Source organism: Lampetra planeri, chromosome 10 (assembly GCF_965212315.1).
Source record: "Lampetra planeri chromosome 10, kcLamPlan1.2.h2, whole genome shotgun sequence".
In the NCBI taxonomy this organism is placed as follows: Eukaryota; Metazoa; Chordata; class Hyperoartia; order Petromyzontiformes; family Petromyzontidae; genus Lampetra; species Lampetra planeri.
Genome location: NC_136116.1, coordinates 7,663,633 through 7,684,505, shown reverse-complemented (window position 1 = coordinate 7,684,505; position 20,873 = coordinate 7,663,633). Strand labels below are relative to the sequence as shown.

Below are 20,873 nucleotides of genomic sequence, written 5' to 3'. Positions count from 1 at the left end.
GAGTGGTGCAGCTACATGGTTTAGCTCGTGCCTGCCTCTCCTAAAACGTTTGATAAATGTAAACCCGAGGTGACTGCAAGGAATCAATTGGCCTGCATACTCTGTGGCCGACGCCAAGGGGCAGGCTGCGGCGTGTGGAATTTTGAAAGGGGCCAACGCAGGAAAGAGATGGGGACCGGTGGCCCAGTGGTTGGCGGCATTGCGCTAAGAACCCGGACAACTTGAAGTTGATTTCCAGCCACGGCTGATATTAACCAGCCACGGCTGATATCAACCACACCTCCGATTAGCATGGACGGCTACGTACGATGCAAAACGAAGTTCAACATATTCTTAGGTTTTTTCGGTAAAGTCACGTAGGTAAAACATCAAAAATTAATAAAAATAAAATAAAATAAAAAATCACGACGTTTCGGAGGCAACACAAGTCTCCGTCATCAGGTGGGACCGTCACAGCCGGATTAGCTGCATCAAGTGAGGCAATGATTCAAGATGTAATCCCTTAAAAGCAAGTTGAGGGGGGGAGGAGAGGGGGGGGAGCTCATCAGAATGTGGTAGCCAATGAATGGAACGTATCGGGAGGGAGGGGGGCGGGGCATACATACAATCGCAGGTGATATCTCAATCGGTTCTGTTTGCCTCACATTTCCAATAGCTGTACTGTACATTATTAATAAATGTGTTAATGCAGGGAAGTGTGTGTAAATATTCGCTCGTGTCTGATCTAAGCACTTTGCGGTGCCGTGACAGCAAGGTGCTTGATGTGCATTTCTCTCTGTGCTCACTGACGGCAAGTTGGCTCAACAGCGTGCAGAACGTGCACGGGTGCCGTGATAATGGCCTCTCATTGCAGATGATTATGATGATGATGATCATCAGCCATGATCAATCCACTGCAAAATGAAAGCCTCCACAAGCCATCACCATCACTCATGGTCTGGCAATACACATAAACATGAATCTAGTGCCTGCACATGAGATAATTTCGTTGCTTCTTCTCCGCTGCATATCCTCTTGGGCATGCTCCCTCCATTGGCTGCCACTCCATCATGAGTCTCGACTACCTGCCCAGATTCATGCTAGCGATGTGTCCTGCCAAGCTCCGCTAACCTTTCCGAACTCTTCCTAAACTAAACAATCAACTATTTTTTATTTTATTTTACCAGGTAAGGCCCACTGAGCTATATAACTCGTTTTCTGAATCGACCTCGTCTAAAATGAAAGCTCAACAAAGTGGCTTTTCACGTGGAGATTTATAGCAGCCATATTACTTTAAACGCACGTTTCTAAATGTGCAGGGAAAACCCAGAGGGTCCAGAGAAAAATCCATGCGACCACGGGGAGAACATGCAAACTCCAAATATACAGCAGGCGTCAGGGCCAGGATCTAACCCACAACCTCCTGTAAACCAGGCGAGGTAGTTAACATCTCGCCACTGTGGCACGCGTGTGATGTCTCTGACTTGTGTATATTCTCCAATTCGTGTCCTCCTCTTTTTGCCGCTCAGCATAATTATGGGCATGCACCTCTCGATGTTTCTTTGAAAAAAAAAATGTTTGTTATATTTTATTTGTTATTGTCTATGTTTCTGATCCATATGTCATAATAGCTAATACTAGGTAATATACACCGATTAAAATTGATTGTTGAAATATTTTACTGACTGTACTATGTAAAAACAACACGTGTGGCTATATTCGCGATGCAGTTGTCCACCTACGGCAATGAGAAAACATTCATAAGTTCTGGGCACAAAATTGTCCAACATCACAATACGCTGCAGCGCACAAACATTGGGAAAATAGGAAGTGAAACTGAAACAAGCGCAACAACAACAAGTAGGAAAAAAAGACATCTTACGGGAATGCTCCTTTGATCTTTCAAAACGACAGTGTGTGTTTTTGTAAAACCACTGAAATGATGAAACCTCCCGGAAGCATACACTTTACTATTTGGGGGGGGGGGCATATGACCAACAGGATCGAAGTCGGGACCGGACCGTGTTACACATGGCCGGAAAACCATGGGGGACTTTACTGCCCTTTTAACCCAGCGGATGTTAACTGCGTTAGTCAGCCAGGATATGAGCAGAGGGAACAGGGGGCGGCGGGCACTGACAGCTGCACGGTGCCTGCAGATGCACTCCCCTCTGTGGGAAATTTACAATTGTCAGCCTGCAGCGACTCCTGCCCTGCAGAGTGCACATGATGCCGCTGTGTTTTGTGGCACGAGGAGGGGGCAGACCTGCAAATGCGCGGGTGACGGTGGGAGACGAGGAGCTGGGGGTGGAGGGTCGGTGGGGGCAGGAGAGCTCAGGATGCGGTGCTCCTGATGTGACGATAACATTTTCCGTTGCAGCCCGAATTTTTAGATAGCGTCACGCTGCCAAACGTATCCTGGAGGCGGCTACGGCTCATGCCTCTGGTTTGAAGGGGGGGGGGGGGATCTCTTGCCTCGTCTCTTCCACTCATCGGCGATGAGTGCAGGTGATTTATTGAATCATGAGGACGAGTAAGCAGCAATGCGTGATAACGATTAATCTGCGCTGGCCTATTACCAGACCGGTGCTCCTGAAGGGAAACGGGAGGAAGAACCGGTCGACTACCATCCAGCAACAGGAATATCTGATGATGAAACAACTGTGATCGCTATTCCACGTATTTAACTGAAGCGCATGTGTGACAGCCGAGAATGTAAAACCTGAGATGCAGGATCATGCCGTCCACTAAAACTGGAGCCTCTAAGTGACACAGCGCACCGAGAGGGCATCCACGTACATTCTTTTCACGCGTCAGTGAAATAATGCAGTGGTCGACTAACGCAGAAATTGTTTCGGTTTTGCTGTTTGATGTGGGTGGTTGAGGGCGGGGGGCGGTGCAACTCAACAAACTAACAAACACGCTTCTAAAAAGGCCTCCGCCGATGCAAGTTTAAACAACGCAAAACGTTGGAAGGTAGTAACAAAAGGCGCGCATCCCGACGGGCTCTCGTAACCTTAACCTTCTCAGCGGTTGACCTTTTAAGCGACACATGCCAGCGCACGTGATGGCCGGAGGGACGCGAGCGATGGGAAATTGGTCGCGCGGGCGGCCTTTGCTCTGCCAGGAGTCATCTCCGTGCGTCGAGAGGCGCTGCCTCGTGCTCTGCTAGTTCGTCGGCTCGTTGCAGCCTTGCGCTAAAATGCCATCAGTTTATTATTTATAGAGAGATATGGGGGGGGGCGGGAAGTAGTCTGAAAGAGAATTAAGGCGAGGACAACTTTTATTTATTTTTTTAGTCCTCTTCCAGGCACGCAGGCATCGTGATAAATTGGCCCGTTATGACCCTGGATCGAATGGCACCGCGTGATAAGTTTTGATGACACATCGTATTACTCTGCAATGTGCAAAGTCGAAAAACACGGATAAACCAGGTGACACTTTCAATTTTGAATGACGGCGAAAACTTTCGATGGCGAGTCGCGTTGCTTTGCGACATAGTTTTATCGCTAGGAAAAATCTCACCGTTAAAGAGACAAAAACATGTCCTCCAGCATAAGTTAAGAGCGCGTTAAAATGCAGGGAACGTCCCTGACCAGTCCCTGTAAAACGTGCTATACTACAAGCATTTAATGTGCTTTTATTATTAATCTCACAAGTGGAGGTTTTCAGGCTATGCTATGTATCCGGTGAGCTGAGTTTGATTCCCGCCTGAGGCTAACATCAATCAGAGGAGAGTGATATCTAAACCAATCATCTGCACTCAATTCACCAGCCAGTGAATTACCAGTCCGGTGAAATATGGCCAAACAATGTTCGTCCAGAAGCGCGTCGAATAAGCGCTGTGTATTATTATTAGAATATTTTTTTTTACAATTATTCATCTGTGCGCAGCTAAAAGACTGACTGACAATCGGAAAGAAAGCGTATACAATAATTGCAGCGTCAATCAGTCATGGTCAGAGATGAGGCGCAGGAACTTTTTCTTCATTCGCCGTGGCTGCTGCCTGCAGTTCCCGAACACAGCAATCAAACTGCCAAGCTCATGAGCAGGAAACTGCATTGACTGCCGCCCGTTACGCGAGGTGTAAGCGGTAATTAGTTTTGCCACTCGTGGTCATAAATGGAGCCGCACGACCGCGGGCCACTGCAGAAGTGCGGGCGACCGGGAAGTGCGCCGTCGTCGGAGCTTTCAACCGCCGCTGCCGCCCTGCTAGAATTAAACACGCGTCAGTGCAGCAAGTAGGCTTCTGGCTCATGGCGGTGTCGTATTTATTTTTATGCGTGTTTCGTCGTGCACTTTTCATTCGGTACGTATATATTACCGGCCGTGTCATGGATCAGAAGTGCGCAAACTGATGGAGAAGATGGAATAGAAGCTGAAAAAATTGCGCACAGAAGCATGGAGAGGTGCATGCTGGAAATTCTGCTCAGAGACAGATAGAGGAACATAGATTAAGGAATGTACGCATCCAGCCGTGTTGATGTATTTGTTGTTTCTGTATTAATTGTTGCATTAGCAGTAAACATACGGAAAGGAATAATGCTATGATAATGATGCCCTTTTTGAATACATCGCTTGATGAAAGCCTCCCCACGCTGTTGTTGTTCATGGGGGCTGTTTGGCAAAACGTAATCACACTGGTCAGTGCGGGTTGGTGAATGGGGGTCCCAGGATCGAGCTAAGATATCACTCACGTCATGTTAGCCACGGTCAGGAATCGAACTCAGTTCGCCATTGCTCATAGCTCTGTTGGGATAACCATTGTGTCACTGCTCTACTTCCTTGTTAAAATATTATGATTCGGAAATGTTTTTTTTTAAGTATAGGAAATGTAATTGTTTATCAGAAATTCTGGAAGTGTTTTTATTTTTTCCCCAGTTTGTATATATTTTAGGCATACGTTTCCATATAGGTGTTGGATGTAGGCTGTGATATAAAAGTAACGGGACGTGATATATGACACTGTTTTGAAATGTGTTTACTAATCCATTGTAGTGACTGACAGCTGCTTCATCTTAGAATCGGTGAAAAAACGCTGCTCAGGATGAAGCAAACAATGGTGGATTGTTCAAAATAAAATAAAAAATTATCGTAGAAAACATCACGTACAACATTGTAAAAAGCCCTGTCACTGACAGACTAATGCGACTATTTTGTAGGCTTTGTGTTTCTTGTATAAAATTGCCTTTTGCGTCTACCAACGATGCTTGGTAATATTTCATGCTACTGAAAGATCCCCTTTTTTGAAGGCTTGAATCAGTAATGCATAACGGGATGCTTTGAAAAGGGCCATAAATATGTCAGAGCCAGTGTACCAAGGGGGCTGATCTTCCCCAGGCATCTTAATGTGCCCGTCTGTGCAGTGCCAGCGGCTAAGAGCGCAGCTCGTAGGGGCACCAGCGGAGAAAGACTTTCTTTTGTGGCACTAAAAGACGGCATTGTGGCTGTGGGTCTGCCGTGGCCTGGAAAGGCAGGCAGTCCTCCCCGAGATTATGGCCGCGCTTGCTTCCCCGCTTGCATCTCTTGCCAGTGCTGCCAGTCGGCCTGGCGTCTTGGCCGGGAGTTGCCTTTAGTGGAGGCCCCACAACGACCGTGCTGATGTGTTCATCTCGCCTTTTAACGTTGGCCAGAAGGGCTCGTGCCCGCTCACTTGGTGTTGAAAGATGTACTCCGCGCGCGCGCCCGTGTGCGTGCGTGCGTGCATGCCTCAATGCATTTTTTTCTCTGTCTGGATGTGTGTGTGTGTAGCGACATGACAACCCCCCCGTGAGCCATGTCGCGCTTCGTCGGCGCTGGCTCACAGCACTCGCCCCAACCAGAGGCGTAGCTAGGGGGGGGCAGGGGGGTACATGTGTCCCCGGGCGCCAAGGTAAAGGGGCGCCAAAATGAGGCTTACAACGTTACATTTTAACTTGTTGCGGCGGGCGCGGCAGCCTGAAACTACTGCACGAATCTACACCTCAACCTAAACGTTTATATATCCCGCCACACACAGCCTGCATGTCATGTAATTACATTCTGGTTTGTGATTAAACGGGGGGGGGGGGGGGCGCCAATTTTATAGTTGGTCCCCGGGCGCAAAATATCCTAGCTACGCCACTGGCCCCAACAGTTTATGAAAGGCTATGCAGAGGATCTGTACCGTTGTGTATACTTTGCGCAATGTGTATCACAACGCTGAAGACATTCGGTGTATCCATTGTTTCCGCTGTGCTGCAAAGAAAACGCTTTGAGTTTGTTTTACCGCGTGGCTTTTACCTGGGCCCCCCCCAACATATATGCCATCAGTGATTTTAAACACAAACTCGAATGCTTTGTGGAGCTTCATAGAGTCCACAACTGGCTCCAATTATGGAATCATAAGCCTCGACAAAATTGAGGTTGGGAGGGGCAGGAGGCAAATGACTGTAGAATTGTGGAGTGTGGATTCATGTGGAGCGGATGGCCTTGAAGCTGCATAGACTTTCCGCAGGCTGGCGCCAGTGGTGTCACCATATATATTTTACTTCGAACGGAGCTGCTTCCCAGCGGCCAAACGTCTGTTTGAGGCGGCAGCTGGAGGGTCGTGCTCTCACGGCAATGGGCGAGAGGTAATTGTTGGGTCCCGTGTGTGTGCAATGTCTACCTCACTCTGTAAAATTTTAACCTCTGGGTTGGCTTGTGACCTGCTGTCAGCGAGCCTTCATTACCCTACGTGGCCTGGCGGCATACTTAGCGCAAATGGTGAATGTAGTGGCATCTATTGGCTGCATGGGTTACGCAAAACTGATTATATGCAACGAATATTCATTGCGAAAATGTTGTTTCTTACAGAGGTCATGCAATGCAGTAGATTCGATACGTATCGATGCATCGTGATACAAGCAGTGCTTCATCATCATCATCAGCCATGATATATTCACCGCTGGAAGAAGACCACCCCAAGCCATTGTCAGTGCTTATCAAGGCACTAATGTAGTTATTTGGTTTACGTCGCCATTATTTAATGGTGAATGGCAGCGATTGCTGTTTGTTGCTGGCTGGGATTGAACAGGTGTTAGACTGTGGCAGAGACTAATCTTCCAAGAAGTTTATTTTGGTTGCTGATACGTTTTCCGTTGCTGTATTTTGGCAGGTGCACATTCGCGAAGCAAAACGGATGTCAGCTGTAATAAATTGAAACCGTTCCGCTGCTTTATAATTTATGCAATGATGAATTTGCATGCAACAGCACGTGATAAACATATACGTTCAAATTGTGCGCGTGTATGCCTCTCTGTGGGTTCTAGAAACGGCTACTTAATCGCCACACTACATTTGGCGTACAAATGACACGTGCTGTATACATGTAGTGCGTGGTAACTACAAGCCCGCTGAAAGTCCATGCAATATGGCGCGCAGATGCTTTGCGTACGTGGATAGGCACGGCATTGGGATTGGCCAGTGATTGACAGGTTGAAAATGTAAAGCCCGCTGTGACAAATTCATTGCTGCCATTGTAGCTACTTTCTGCTCAATTAGGCAGCCACGCTCGTACCTCTCTGCCTGGTGCTCGGAACAAAGAGCAAAAGCCTCTGCAGCAAAGGCATGCTGCACGCTCACCTGCTCAGAGAGTGATGAATGGAATCGTGGCTTCTGTCGTGCCCCTAATCCTAGACTAACTTATCTTGGACCTCCTGTGTCGGCCAGGGGACTGAATTTAAATGGGTCGTCATTAGCACTTTAATAAGCTCCCCAAAAATAACTGTTGCACACAGTACATCACAGCTCGAATGCCCATGTGACTCCCTCCGCACATGCACATGCCGCAAAGTGGGGTGTACATTATGCGTGTAATATTTATAGTTTGCGAGAGGAATCGTGACGGCTTTGGAGGGGTGTGGGTGTGAGGCCCTTCAGCCAGCAGTGGATTGACCGTGGTTACTGCTGCATGATGATGATGATGATTTATAGGAGCATAATCATTTTGGGATTTTATTCTTGGACTAGGAATGAATTCATGTGAAAAGTGGTCATGTTCGTCAGTCGAATCGCACAATTTCTTAGCGCATTTACTTATTTATTTACTTGCTACGGTTGTGACCAAAGCTAACAAATGCAATCGTGTGCAACTTTGCGATATAATTTTTCATCCGATTGGTCATGGTCACTGCTCAAGATAAGCCATGCGCACTGAGCATTCTACGCATTAAAAATATATAAGAAATGCGTATGACATCTAAATTTAGATTATTAATACACTTAGCAAATTAAGGCACTTCAATCAAATACAAGTAACTGTTGTCTTGTGTTTTCTGTTATAAGAGCAAGACTGAAGACATCAGTTAAAAGTAACATTGCAGTCAAAAATTAAGGCTCTAGATAATGAATGTCCCAAAGACATAGCATCAACGATTGCACAGTATTTATCAAAATGTCCCGTGACTTCAATGTTACATTTTACCAGCTGAAAATACAGAGCTCGCACAGTGTCCCAATGTAATAAAACATTTATTTGTTGTCCAGCACTTTCCCAATTCACTGCTGGATGAAGGCCTACACCGTTTTAGTCATGGGCGTTGTTTGACCATCCCTCCACCATACTTGACTTAGTGCAGCTCGGTAAAGGGATAGGAGAGTGTCCCAAAGATCGGTCCCAATATCGTTCCACACCGATGTTAGCCACGGCCAGGAATGGAGCTCAGGAAGCAAAGGGTTTATAGCGCAATGCGCTATTCACTGTGCCAGTGTCAAAATTAAATGGTGAATTAAGACCAATGAATCTTATCTGGAGCTCTCTGCGTTACAGTCTATGATACTAAAGGACTCGTTAGTGCTTAATTTATAATTATTGCCGCTCGGAGGCGAGATGTTAACTACCTCGCCTAGTGTACAGGAGGTCGTGGGTTCGATCCCGATCCTGACACATTCATATTTGGAGTTTGGATATTCTCCCCGTGGTCGCATGGATTTTTCTCTGGGTCCTCTGGTTCTTCCCTCATTTAGAATCAACGTATGTTTACATTCTTTGGCTACTATACATTTACACGTGATACGCCACTTTGCTGAGCTATCATTTGTGGCCAGGTCACTACTGAAATGGAGCTATATAGCTCAGTGTGCCTTACCTGATAAAAATATATATATATAGATTTCGTTGTTTTTATTGATTTGTTTGGTAAGTTTGGAAACGGCTGTGTGGGCAGGAAAGTCGGAAGACAAAGTTAGGTAATCGCGAGGAAGCTCGACACAGGGTGAAGGTCACGGTCCCGTGCCTTGCAGGAGACCTCGCTTCATGTGGATGTGTCCACACACAATACTCGGGTATGATGGTGGGGTGCAGGGGTGGAGGGAGTGGTCTACCATCTGTGTGTGTGTTATACGTCACAAGTATGTTGCCATGTAGGCGTGTAGCAATTTGCCCCCCTCCCCACCCACCGCCCCAAGCTTATAGCGATTTGATTAATAATTTAACGATTTGTGGTCACAACCAGGGCCAGATTTAGATATTTTTGACCTGGACATGAGAGCAGAAAAAGACGTATTCCTTCTCCTCCCCTCTCCACTTAAATAATTAATAAAGGTTCTAAATGTAGTATTAAAAAAAAAAACTATAACATATTTAAATAATACGAATAAACAGTTCAAAAACATTTCTTGAGTAAAAATATAATCGAAGTTATGTCCACCTTGTTAGAAATGCATGCATGTTTTATGTCCTGTTTGTATAGCTTTTCTATGACAGTGTCAGTCCATATTCATAACTGTGACAGCAAATTGCCATCTGCGCGAGCTGCCACCGCAGAAAACTGAAAGAGAAAAATATCCTGTACCAGAAAGAGGGTAGCTTCGTCACGTGGCCATCTATAAACCTCACTTTACTTATCCGCACCAGCCTCAAAGCATTGTCCACACCATTAACCTAAATACAAAATTAGTTTCTGATTTGCATTTGACTTGCATAACTTGTACATTTTGAAAAATGCTTACGAAGACGATTTGACGCATGTATCGTGCGTATAAGATTTTATTTTAATTGATTCACATATGCATCATTGCATGCATTAATGGAAAGTGTGTCGAAGGCTGCATGCAGATTGCCCCAGTGGCTGCATGGCCCAGGGTAACATCTAAAGTGTTCGCATTTGAATGAAAATGGGAATAGCAGCACTTTAGTATTTATTAGATTCTTTATTATACCGGTCTTCTGGGGTAAGCATAGCAGAAGTAAAGTTATTATTTGTCTTGTAAAAATGTTTAATTTAATGTCTTAGTGGCTGCTAAACAATCAATAAAATTGGTTGCCTGTTGAAGAGTGGGTTTAAGCACCTGACAGACCTTCCTTTTTGCACAATTTCTCATTTTAACCTTTAACCAAAGTGAACAATCTTTAATTCCTTTTTTTGCACGCGGCAATCAGTGGCCATCAAAGGGACACCTGACGCTGCTTCCCTGGCGACGTTGCGTCGCGAATAAAAAAAAACTGACAGGGCCATCGCTTTCCGTGAACTCGGGAGCAGGCAATGAACCAGGTGGCCCATCCGCGGAGCAGGCTGATCCGTGATGCATGGACGCGGCCTCGGCACCGTGCTCTTCCGGCCTGACCAGCGGGGGAATCCCATGATTCAAAGGCAACTTTCTCTCGGAAAATAGTCCCTGGGGGTCGGGGAAAAATACCACAAATCGACGCGCGTGTTGTGGTGCGCAAGGGGGGCCACGGTGCAAGCCCGACACGTTCTCCCTTTCACAAAGTCCCTGAATAATTCTAAAAGAAAATTTGTTCTCGAAAGTTTCAACTCTTTACGAACGCTTTGCGCATTGTATGTGAGGGTGAATGTATGCACAGTTTTTAAGGCTGCGTGATTTATCTCAAGAATGTAAGAGTCTGGAGCATCGTTCACAGTTCATCGTCCCGGGTTGTTACGAGGCAGTTGGGAACCATCCCTGATTACACGGACTCAGGCTATGCCTAGGGTTGCCACCTGTCCTTGTTTAATCAGGGTCATCCTCTTTGTGAGGTAGCCGCCTTGGTAAATCTGTCATTTTTCCCAGGATATCAAAAGTCCCGTTCTTGGTCAGTTGTGTAATAATAACACCACTGAAGACAATGCATCTACGTGAAGTTATTCCCTCTTCTGGAATTAAGAGACATTCTTCAAATAATCTTGATTTTAAGCTTTCGTGACTGCAGGAATCCATACTCTTTGGTTCTTTCGGTAAAGTCACGTGGGTATAAAATACAATAAACCACCACGTTTAGGGCGCAACACCTGATGACGGACGCTTGTGTTGCGCCCGAAACGTCGTGATTTATTTTATTTTATACCTACGTGACTTTACCGAAAGAACAAAAGAGTATTCTTCACACGATAGGTCGGTCCTGTTTTGTTGTACCTCAGAGGTGGAATCCATGCCCACGCCTACTCACCCTCTGCCCACGAGGGCTGGATCACGTTCTATGGAGGCCCGGGGAAATTTCTTCCCTTCACTGTTTAACCCCCACCTGTGCCTGACGCCAAAACACTCCGTCGTTATTTTCTTTGGTTATTTCAGTTCGGGCTTGTAAATGTGGCATATGAATCGTCAAGCTGAATCAAGGTAAAAAAAAAAACGATAACCAATCTACATTTCTGCACACAACTGGTCGTAACACGGATCGTGATGCTATGGCTGTATTTACCAAAACGACCTGTAAAATGTATCATCGTGCTACAGTTTTGCGTTAGAACCGTTATACAGCAGTGATTATATCATTATATTTGGAAGCCCCTTGGAAACGAAGCCCCTGGGTTGCAGCGCCTGAAGCCCTGTGCGTTAATCCTGCTGTGCTGCTATTTCCACGTTAAATCAGCCGAGCAAGGCAACGACTGCGGCATGCCCAGCATTCCGGGCAGCATAAATGATGTCAATCCGGCGACGGCTAGCAGCCTCGGGCAATTAACTATAATTAACGGACCTTTTTGATAAGCAGAGAAAGAAAATAATTGTTGGAGACAAAACTATAAAATGGTGACGGTGTCGGAGTATTCGTGCCTCGGGGAAAATATCGAAGCAGGATCGGAATTAAAATGATGAATTCAAGAGGTGAACGAGACCAGGAATTGATTTGATCGTGAAAAGCAACGTGCCAAGGGGCTTGAATAAGTTTTTTTTTTATCGGAGCATATATACCTAGCTGCGTATATGTATGGATGCGAATTATGGACATTGACAAAGAATTTGGAAGGATGGAGAGGTCCATGCCTACATTTGGAAGGATGGAGAGGTCCATGCTTAGAATGATGCTGTGAGACAGAAAGAGGAGTGCATGGATCGGTGAGCAAATGTAAATTCGAGACGTTATATTGACTGTTAGAAATAAGTAAATGGGCTTGGGCAAGACACATGGGCAGGAGGGGTGATGACCAATGTCAGAGAGAGCGGTGATGCAAGACGGAGTGATGAGATGAGTTCATGTGCAGCAGTGACATGGGTTGTGGCATCGCAATATCATAACGGACGGTGATGGCGCGGGGAGGCTTTCTCGCAGCAGTGGATGGAACATGACTGATTATGAAAGGACTTGGTGAGAATCACTCCTACGTAATTAAATTACTGTGTCTGTTATGCAGATCCATGGTGTATCAAGTCATCCGTTAATATTGATTCTTAACCTATAAATGATACATGTATGGAATTGCATGTGTAAGAATTGATTATTTTAGATTTGTATGTTGTACGCAATGGGTTCACGTGATTGCTGCAGCCACGAGAGGTGGCTATGTTTACCAAATAACAAAAAAAAATGTATTACTAATTTTATCATTTATATTGAGTCGTAGCCAAGACATTTAACGATATCTGAGATGTCCACTGGGGAGTTGAAGCGATGGAATGAACTTGTCTGTAGGTGCTAGCTAGATGGTATATTACACATTACGTCACTCGATTACGGTAGATGGCGGTGGCTTGAGGAGGCCTTCATCCAGCAGTGGATTCATCACGACTGGCGATGATGATGACATGGATGTGGACAACCGAGCAGGAGGACAACAACACGATGAGATCTGTGGGACTTGATGCTGACAGTTAATCTGTGAGGTGCCAGTTTGTTCCCGCTGTTGGAATGTAATGTACCACAGTGATCTCTGCAGCATTGGTTTTCACAACACGAGTAGAAGCACAGAGTTCTTTACTGTCAAAAAAGCAGCAGGGACATTGGTGCTAGAACATAAAAGTGCTTTGGCTTGTGTTTGTTGCCGGTCACCGTTGAGAATACAATTGTCTCAAACATAGCTGTGGCGTCAATAATAAATAACTTTTCTATAGTGATCAAAGGTCCCCGGCTTTTTTTTTATAGGGGAAACCCCCCCCCCCCCCCACAATCATGCAACACATAGGTGCACTCGTCCATTGAAGAAAATAATGCAGAATTACCTTCAATCGTAAGCTAATTTTATATTGTGTTGATATTAATATTTTTGAAGGAAAATGCAAACTAGAACGAGGAAGCAAAACAAATCATGCGTTCGCATTGATTCTGTATTGCCTTTAACGGCATGCATTTTGTCCAAGGGTGTACAGTCTTTGGCAGAGGTCGCAAACGGGTTTTGATTCCTTACCCGTACCCGTACCCGGCCGCACCAGGGTCGCAAATGGGTACCCGTACCCGGCCAGGTACGGGTTCCCGTTCCCTACCAAACGGTTACTCACCAGTGACTCACGGCCTATCCGTACCCGGCCGCACCAGGGTCGCAAACGGCTACCCGTACCCGTACCCGACCGGGTACGGGTAGCCGGGTATCAGGTAGGGTACGGGTATCGGGTACCCAGTTGCGACCTCTGGTCTTTGGTTAATTGTCACGACGTTTACAGCCGACGAGGCGTACGACGAGATGAGGGCACGCGATGCGTGATGTCGCGGGTCGAAGCCATGACCCACCGAGGGTGCGCACGGTGTGCGCTGTTTTGGGCCCGGCCAAAAAGGCTTTTATATTTAGTGCTGGTTTTCAATACATTTTTGGCATTTTTTTTCGTATATGTAGGGCAATGCAACTTAATACGAAAATGTGAACTGTATAGGATCATCGTTGTGAGAGTTGACGCGTCCCATGTTACAGACAGACATAGCTAATGCGTGAACACTTTCAAACTTAGTTGGAAAGTGTTAACAACAGCTTTAGTCAGGATTCGTGTATACCAAAACTGTGGGTCCCTGGCTTTTCAGCGTGGGTTTGAAGCGTCGTTCTTGTGATTTAAAGTCGTGGTTAGGCCCTCCATTATTGCACTTTAGTGGCTGCCTCTCTCTTTAATTGGCACATGAGGAAAAGTATATGAATCTGCAAGAAGCACTACTGACATGACGGTATACTCCAGGGTTATTAGGCTTTCGTGTTGGCTGGCTAACATTGCTGTATAAGTTCGAGCGAGTCTGAGTGGCTTGAAAGAATAAAGCTTATAATGCGTGTTACAGAAATTGTCCACAGCTTTTCTATGAATTCTGACAAGGTGATTAGTGCGTGAATGTTCAAGCGAGCACGAGGTTGGTGTTAAAGCTTCACTGTAGCAGGAACCAGTCCATCCATTGGACAACTGCTGCTGACTTTAGTGCACTAAATGAGTGTAGCCACACCAAACGGAGGTGATTTTCCGCTGAGAAGATAATGGTGATCATGATAATGACCATGAAGATTAGGCAATGCAATACAGTTGTAATTTAAAAAGTGTCTACATGCAATATTTCAGGATGCTATATGATGATGATGACGATAATGGCGATCATGTTGTTGAGCAGGATGCAATACAATAATACGACGATAATTTACAAAGTATCTACACGCACAGCATCTCACGACACTGGACACTGATCATGATGATGGCAATGACGACGATAAGGATGCAATACATTATAATATTACTAATGTGTCAAAATGCAAAAAACAATGTCAGGACGTTGGACAATGATCATGATGATATCAAATGGCATCACCAATGACGATGATGATGATTACAGATTGACAAAGCACCATTCACATATTCTTAGGTTTTTTCGGTAAAGTCACGTAGGTAAAAAATAAAATGTAAAGTTAATAAAAGTAATAATGGAAATAAAATAAAATAATGATTTATTATTTTATTATTATATTACTTTATTTCCATTATTACTTTTATTAACTTTTAAGTTTATTTTTTACCTACGTGACTTTACCGAAAACACATAAGAGTATGAATCCTTGCAGTCACGAAAGCTTCAAATCGAGAACACCATTCACATTTCACGTAACGGTTTCTACATGCGTGACCCCGCCCCCCCCCTTCTCTTCCTCTTCCTCCGCAGGTGGGTGGCCACGCCATGAGGCCGCACTGTGGGAGCAAGACGGGGCCTGCCTATGCGTCGCAGTGGGGTTCTGGCCTCGCCACCTGGGGAGGGGGCGGCTACCAGCTTCCGCGGCTCCACCACGCCGCTCACTCGCCCTGCCTGCCCTCGCACACCGCCTACACTTACGCACTGGCGGTACGTTTACGTGACGGGGCGCACCGCGTCTTCCAGGGGTTTTGCCACGTCTTAAGGTGCACAATTAAATATAAACCGGGACATATCGGTACCAGATGGAGGAAGAACAACATGCAAGAGCGTTAAATCTTGACTTTAAGCTTTCGTGACTGCAGGAATTCATACTCTTTGGGTCTTTCGGTAAAGTCACGGAGATAGAAAAAAAAAGAGCGTTAAGTTTCAGCCACAGTTGTCTGAGCTGAGCTCGAGAAAATATTTCCCCTGCAGGGTCTGGGGGTTGGGAGTTGGGGCCCCCACAAAATATTCCGTGAGCAATTCATCACTGACTTCATGTCAATACATTGTCTTGAGTAGTGTATTGTAATTACACAACCGACTAAATACCTGGACTATTCGTGTCTCGGAAGGACTTGCCGATTTCCTAGGGGCAGCTCCAGCAAATAGAGGACTATCCTGCAAAAAAAAACAGGGCACGTGGCAACCCACAACCATACCTACTGGCGTGGGTCACCACACCACTAACTTGAACTTCTGTGGAGTGTTCGGCCGGCACGTGTGTGCGTTATGCGTGTGGAGGGGTGGGTGGGGGGGGGCATTCGTTTTTTTTTCTCTTTGGAAGGAATCTTGATTGCGTAACTCCACATTCCCCTTGCCTCCCCTGGTGCCGGGAAATCGCAGGAGCCTCGGGAGGAAAGACGCCGGCAGTTATCTGGGAGTGGGGGGGGGGACCCTTGGGTCGAGTAATTCTCATAATGACCCCCGCTTTTTGGCCGGCTGCTCGGATATCGCGTGTGTTTACCCACTTGGCTCTGGTGTCATTAGGGGCTAATCGCCCTGCTGGAACGAGATAATTATAATTAGGGGGAGTCGGGGAGACGAGGTTGGTGTGATAAGTAACACGGGCCTAATGATAGGAAGTGCACTGTGGGCTTGTGCTGTTATCAGAGAAGGTGGTCAAAACACGAGTTGGCATTGGGCAGTCCATTGTTCTGCTTCATCAAAAAAAAACAAAGTCACAAAGTAATCTCGCAGAGACTGCAGCGCAGTTCTAAGTTAATGGGCCTCTTCCCGTATGCGCTGTCATCCCTGCAGACTTAATTCCCCCCCCACCCCCCCCCCGCAAATTACTTAGTCGGGATTACACATAGCAAGCGTTGCTCCCTACTGCGGTGAAAACTTGGCAGGTACCTCTCTCCGCCCCCATGAAAGAGTCGTGAGTCAGTGATGCTTTCCTGGGTGAACAAGCGTAGTGATGAAAATAATAACAAACGTTCAACAGGTATAATAACAGCAGCAGTAAAGGCTGCAGCTCGAAATGCCACGTGCGCTTGTGTTTCAGTTATCCTGTTGACGTATCCACATTAAATGAGTGCTGTTGATTTTGAAAAAAGTTTTTTGGAAAATCGTCAGGGTGGATATAAAAGTATATGTTCTCCAGAAAAGCTTTGCCCGCGTGTGCACGGGATGTAAATGCCCTTTGGATGCCGCGAATGAGTTGTTTTGTAAACTTTATTTTAGGATATTGGGTGAGTTTTAAGTCAAAATAAGCTACACGTGATGGATTCCTGCCCAGTCACGGATCTATACAACGCGGCCACCACTGTAAAAAAAAACCAGAGCACGTGATCCCCGCAGTGTTCGTCAAAGAGAGAAATACATTTTAATTTGGAAAACAGCAAGTTACTCAACTGATCAAATACGAAACGTCAATTATTCAAATCAGCTCATTTATTTCTCCTAGTGCCATGCAAAGCAGTGCATTGATTCTGAAAGCGAACGCGCCAAATTCATAACTTTAAGCAAGCCTCATGCGACGTCTATCCGAAGACACGCTGTTCAAACTGCTCCCTCAAAAGGAAAACTGTTTTGTCGAGATAGCGGATGACCGTGTAGCGTTGGTGCCAGACAGACAGACAAGAGCGAGGAGCCAGCATGAGGACTTCACGAGCTGTCGCTCTCCCGTGACAGAAATGGAAGGTGCTGCCGGGCGCCGATGGCTCAGATGTTGCTGTTATGCTCTGCTGTTTCCGTCGTCCAGCCTAATCCTTTTATTTCACTGCGAGTTGCTCTCAAAAGCCACTGCACGCATCAGTGAGTGACTTATCCCGTAAGCTGCTGGAAATGGGAGGCGGAGAGAAGCTGCTGAGCCTCCGTCTAATGTAAATATTTGGTTTAAGCGAGGAGGAGGAGGAGGGGGTGAAAAAAAAACGCTTTCAGTCAGGCTGGGAGAGAAACGCTTTGGCTAGGAATGAAAGGCCTTAGGGTACAACCTCCCGTGACTGCAGAGATAGTGCACACGGCGGTTTGATGTAGAAACAAACAGGTTGTGACACAGATCAAGTTACAGTTCTCTTATGGGAGATATATGAAAGGGTGAGCTTTCTGACCTTGAACTTTACAGCATAATTTCAAATATGAAAGGGAATTGCCACGGCTTTGTGGGGGCACAGTGCTGAATGCACGAAAATTGGGATGGTGCGCTACCTCTTGCCTTTTGATGGACTGTGTTGCGAATCATTTGTGAATGTTATAAAGCTTCTCTTTTGATGGATTTCAACAATAGCAATGTGTAATTTTATTAAATTAGGATTTGTGCCAGCTATACATCATAATTAAAGGATGATTCTGCTCTCCTTTGTCAAGGGCAATGCTAAGAAAGACGGTGGGGAATGTTATTTGTTTAGGGCTTTGAGTGGATCATGTTTGTTTAACAAAAACATACAAACACATTGAAATATGAAGAAAAAAAACATTTTTGAAATATTGTGTACAAACCACCATGTAATTTTGAAGAACCATACCATCCATTTACTAAAGAAAATTACTGTAATTATATGTCAAATCATAGGGTTCTCGGGACACGTATTCAGTAATGCAGAGATTTCAGAGACCTCAAATTCATGGGAGTGACCTGCATTTGACACTAACATTCTGATGACGTGCGGATAATATCGAATAAATGGAAATAACAGACAATGCAGCGTTTTATAGACATGCAGTGCAGTACTTAGGAAAGAAATGCATGGTTATGTTTTCACATTTAGTTTTTTTTCTCTCTAAAGCATAACATCTCTAAAAACATTCTATATTTTTTATCACGCATGATTAGGGACCTATGAAATAATTCTATCGTCATGATGGCTGTTGCATCACCACTTTCTCTTACCACCCCCCTCCTCCAACCACCGCCTTCACACCACCTAGCCGATGACACGGCTCACAAATAAATGTGGGAACAGTTGGATTCCTCGTGCCAACGACGTAATGTTCTGCCTTTTGCAACGTGAAAAAGTCCCTCGGAATTTCTTTTAGAAAATGCAGAGATTGTGTCAATGCCACGTTTGTTAAACAGAAAATAAAGAATGTTATGGTTATGAAGTCACAGGCCCTTTGGTGAAGATTAACACTGGCTACATAAACATTATATTTAAATCATTTTAACCAACTACTTGCCATTAATCAAAAAAACATCAAAGCAAAATGTTGACTCTAGTTTTTTTTATGCCTAAAGCAGTCATATTATTGAATGCATGCACATGTATTGTTTCTTCTGACTCCTTAATATAGGGCTTTATTTTTGAAGTTACGATCCTTATCTTGTTTGCAGCGCTCCTTCAATGGCGGAGAGAGTAATGCTGCGCGCTTGGCACAGTATCAGGCTGTGTTTTTGATGCGTTTTAATCAGATGTGGAAAAGTGAAGATTAGGGAATGGGAATGGGAGGGTTTCTGCATTATGGAGGCAAAGGGTGGCAGGGGGAGGCGACGGGATGAGGGAGCGAAACAGACAGAGAGGAGGAGAGAGATTATGGTTATCGGGATAGCTGAAGCTTCTCCATTGGCGATGGAAAAAATGGTCAAGTTACCAGCTCTGTGATTTATAGATCACATCACTGGAGACATGAGAGCTTAGGATCTGTGATCTAAAGTGGAGCTCATGCAGCAAGACCAAGGGAAGGGTGAGCTTAAGCGTAATTCGTACTTTTAACGCATGAAGGAAGGAGATAATGGTTTGTTTTCCTCATGCAGCTTCGACAGTGTGTCCCACAGGGCCTTGGCCATTACCTAGCTGGTGCGGAGGCTTTCAGATCAAAGGGATTTCTTCCTGCTGGCAGGCGGAGTGCTAAGAAGAAGAAGAGTGTGTGTGGGGAGAGGGGGTGGGAAGTGATAAAGGTAGGAAGAGTGAAGTATGGATTTGTTGACGTGTGGGGATGCGCAAGACAACGGAAGGGTGGCGGAGAGAGAGCGGTCCGATGTTTTTGTAGGGTTCTCAATCGGAGAGAATGCTCCAGAGCTGCCACTTTTACAGTCAGTGCTAATCACGGCAACCAAAACCTGTGTGCTTCATCTCACATTCCCACTGCACCAAACAACGTTCGGCTTCGTCTACGCTTGTACCTTCCACCGAGTTGCAATGGAGATTTTTTTGGTTTGGAAGAAAATGTCGAAACAGGCGAGACTGAGTGGCCCAGCGGGCTCATGCTACGTCAGACCCTTTGAGCCAGCACCTGTGGGATTCTGTGTTTGAATTTGAACGGGCGCCCTCGATCACACCAGATTCTCGAGTGCACTGCGTTGATGGTCTCAGCGCAGGTCACAAACGACTGAACGCAAAATAACGCATCACATTAACATTTACTTTCCACTTAATGCAGCTTAGTCCAACTCTGACGATTCAAAATGCTGGTTTGATTGATACACTCTGATGTCAGGATATGTTACTGCCTCCCTGAGCACATTGTCGGCGAAATCACCGATTCTGGTCTCCAGGCCTTCAAATGCCGAGCACATGGACATCTCATAGCTTCACCACACGCCTTGTAGGAGTGAGTCTTTGAGCTGCAGTGAACCAATCATTATGCCGATTACACTGGTCAACACACTTTTTCTGGCATAAGGTATTCCAACGGTTTTAAGGTAATTTTGGGGTGCTGATTCCAAATCTGGCATCAGTTTTTGTCTATCACATCAGGTTTTTGAGATATCAAATATTGCATTTTCAATAAAAACTGCAAAAGAAAAATATTAAATAAATGTGGATATCTACATAAAATGATATTATAAACACACTATCTAAAAATACAGCACCATATTTTAACACTAAAGCAGTCACTGACTCGCAACAACTTGCAATCATAAGTGACAGAGTTAATTTCGGGTAAAATAAATGAAAATGAGGTATGCCGATAGCATAAAAATAAGATGTGATAGAGAAAATATGAGATCAGATTTGGAATCAGCACCCTGAAATTAGTCTAAAACAGCTGCAAAAGTCCAGGCCGGAAAAAAAAGATTTTTTTTTGTTGACCAGTGTTATATGTATGAATGACTCATATGGCTGTTGTTCACAATTACATCGAGTAAAAAAAAAACACTCTTTGCAGGGCATATAAAAGGTGGGCCTCCAGTGTGGATAATAACGAGGCCTCTTGAAGTTTCCC

The 20,873-nt window shown here is 45.3% G+C and overlaps 1 protein-coding gene across 3 annotated transcripts in view; it reads left to right on the top strand.

Annotated features, from left to right (window-relative positions):
- The window catches only part of LOC144720951 (RNA-binding motif, single-stranded-interacting protein 1-like), a 273,511-nt gene that overhangs the window by 81,454 nt on the left and 171,184 nt on the right, over window positions 1-20,873 (top strand). For all 3 annotated transcript variants that reach the window (XM_078598148.1, XM_078598146.1, XM_078598147.1), the window contains exon 2: window positions 15,258-15,434. In XM_078598148.1, the coding sequence (XP_078454274.1) occupies window positions 15,258-15,434 (177 nt within the window). The remainder of the gene's footprint in view (window positions 1-15,257; window positions 15,435-20,873) is intronic.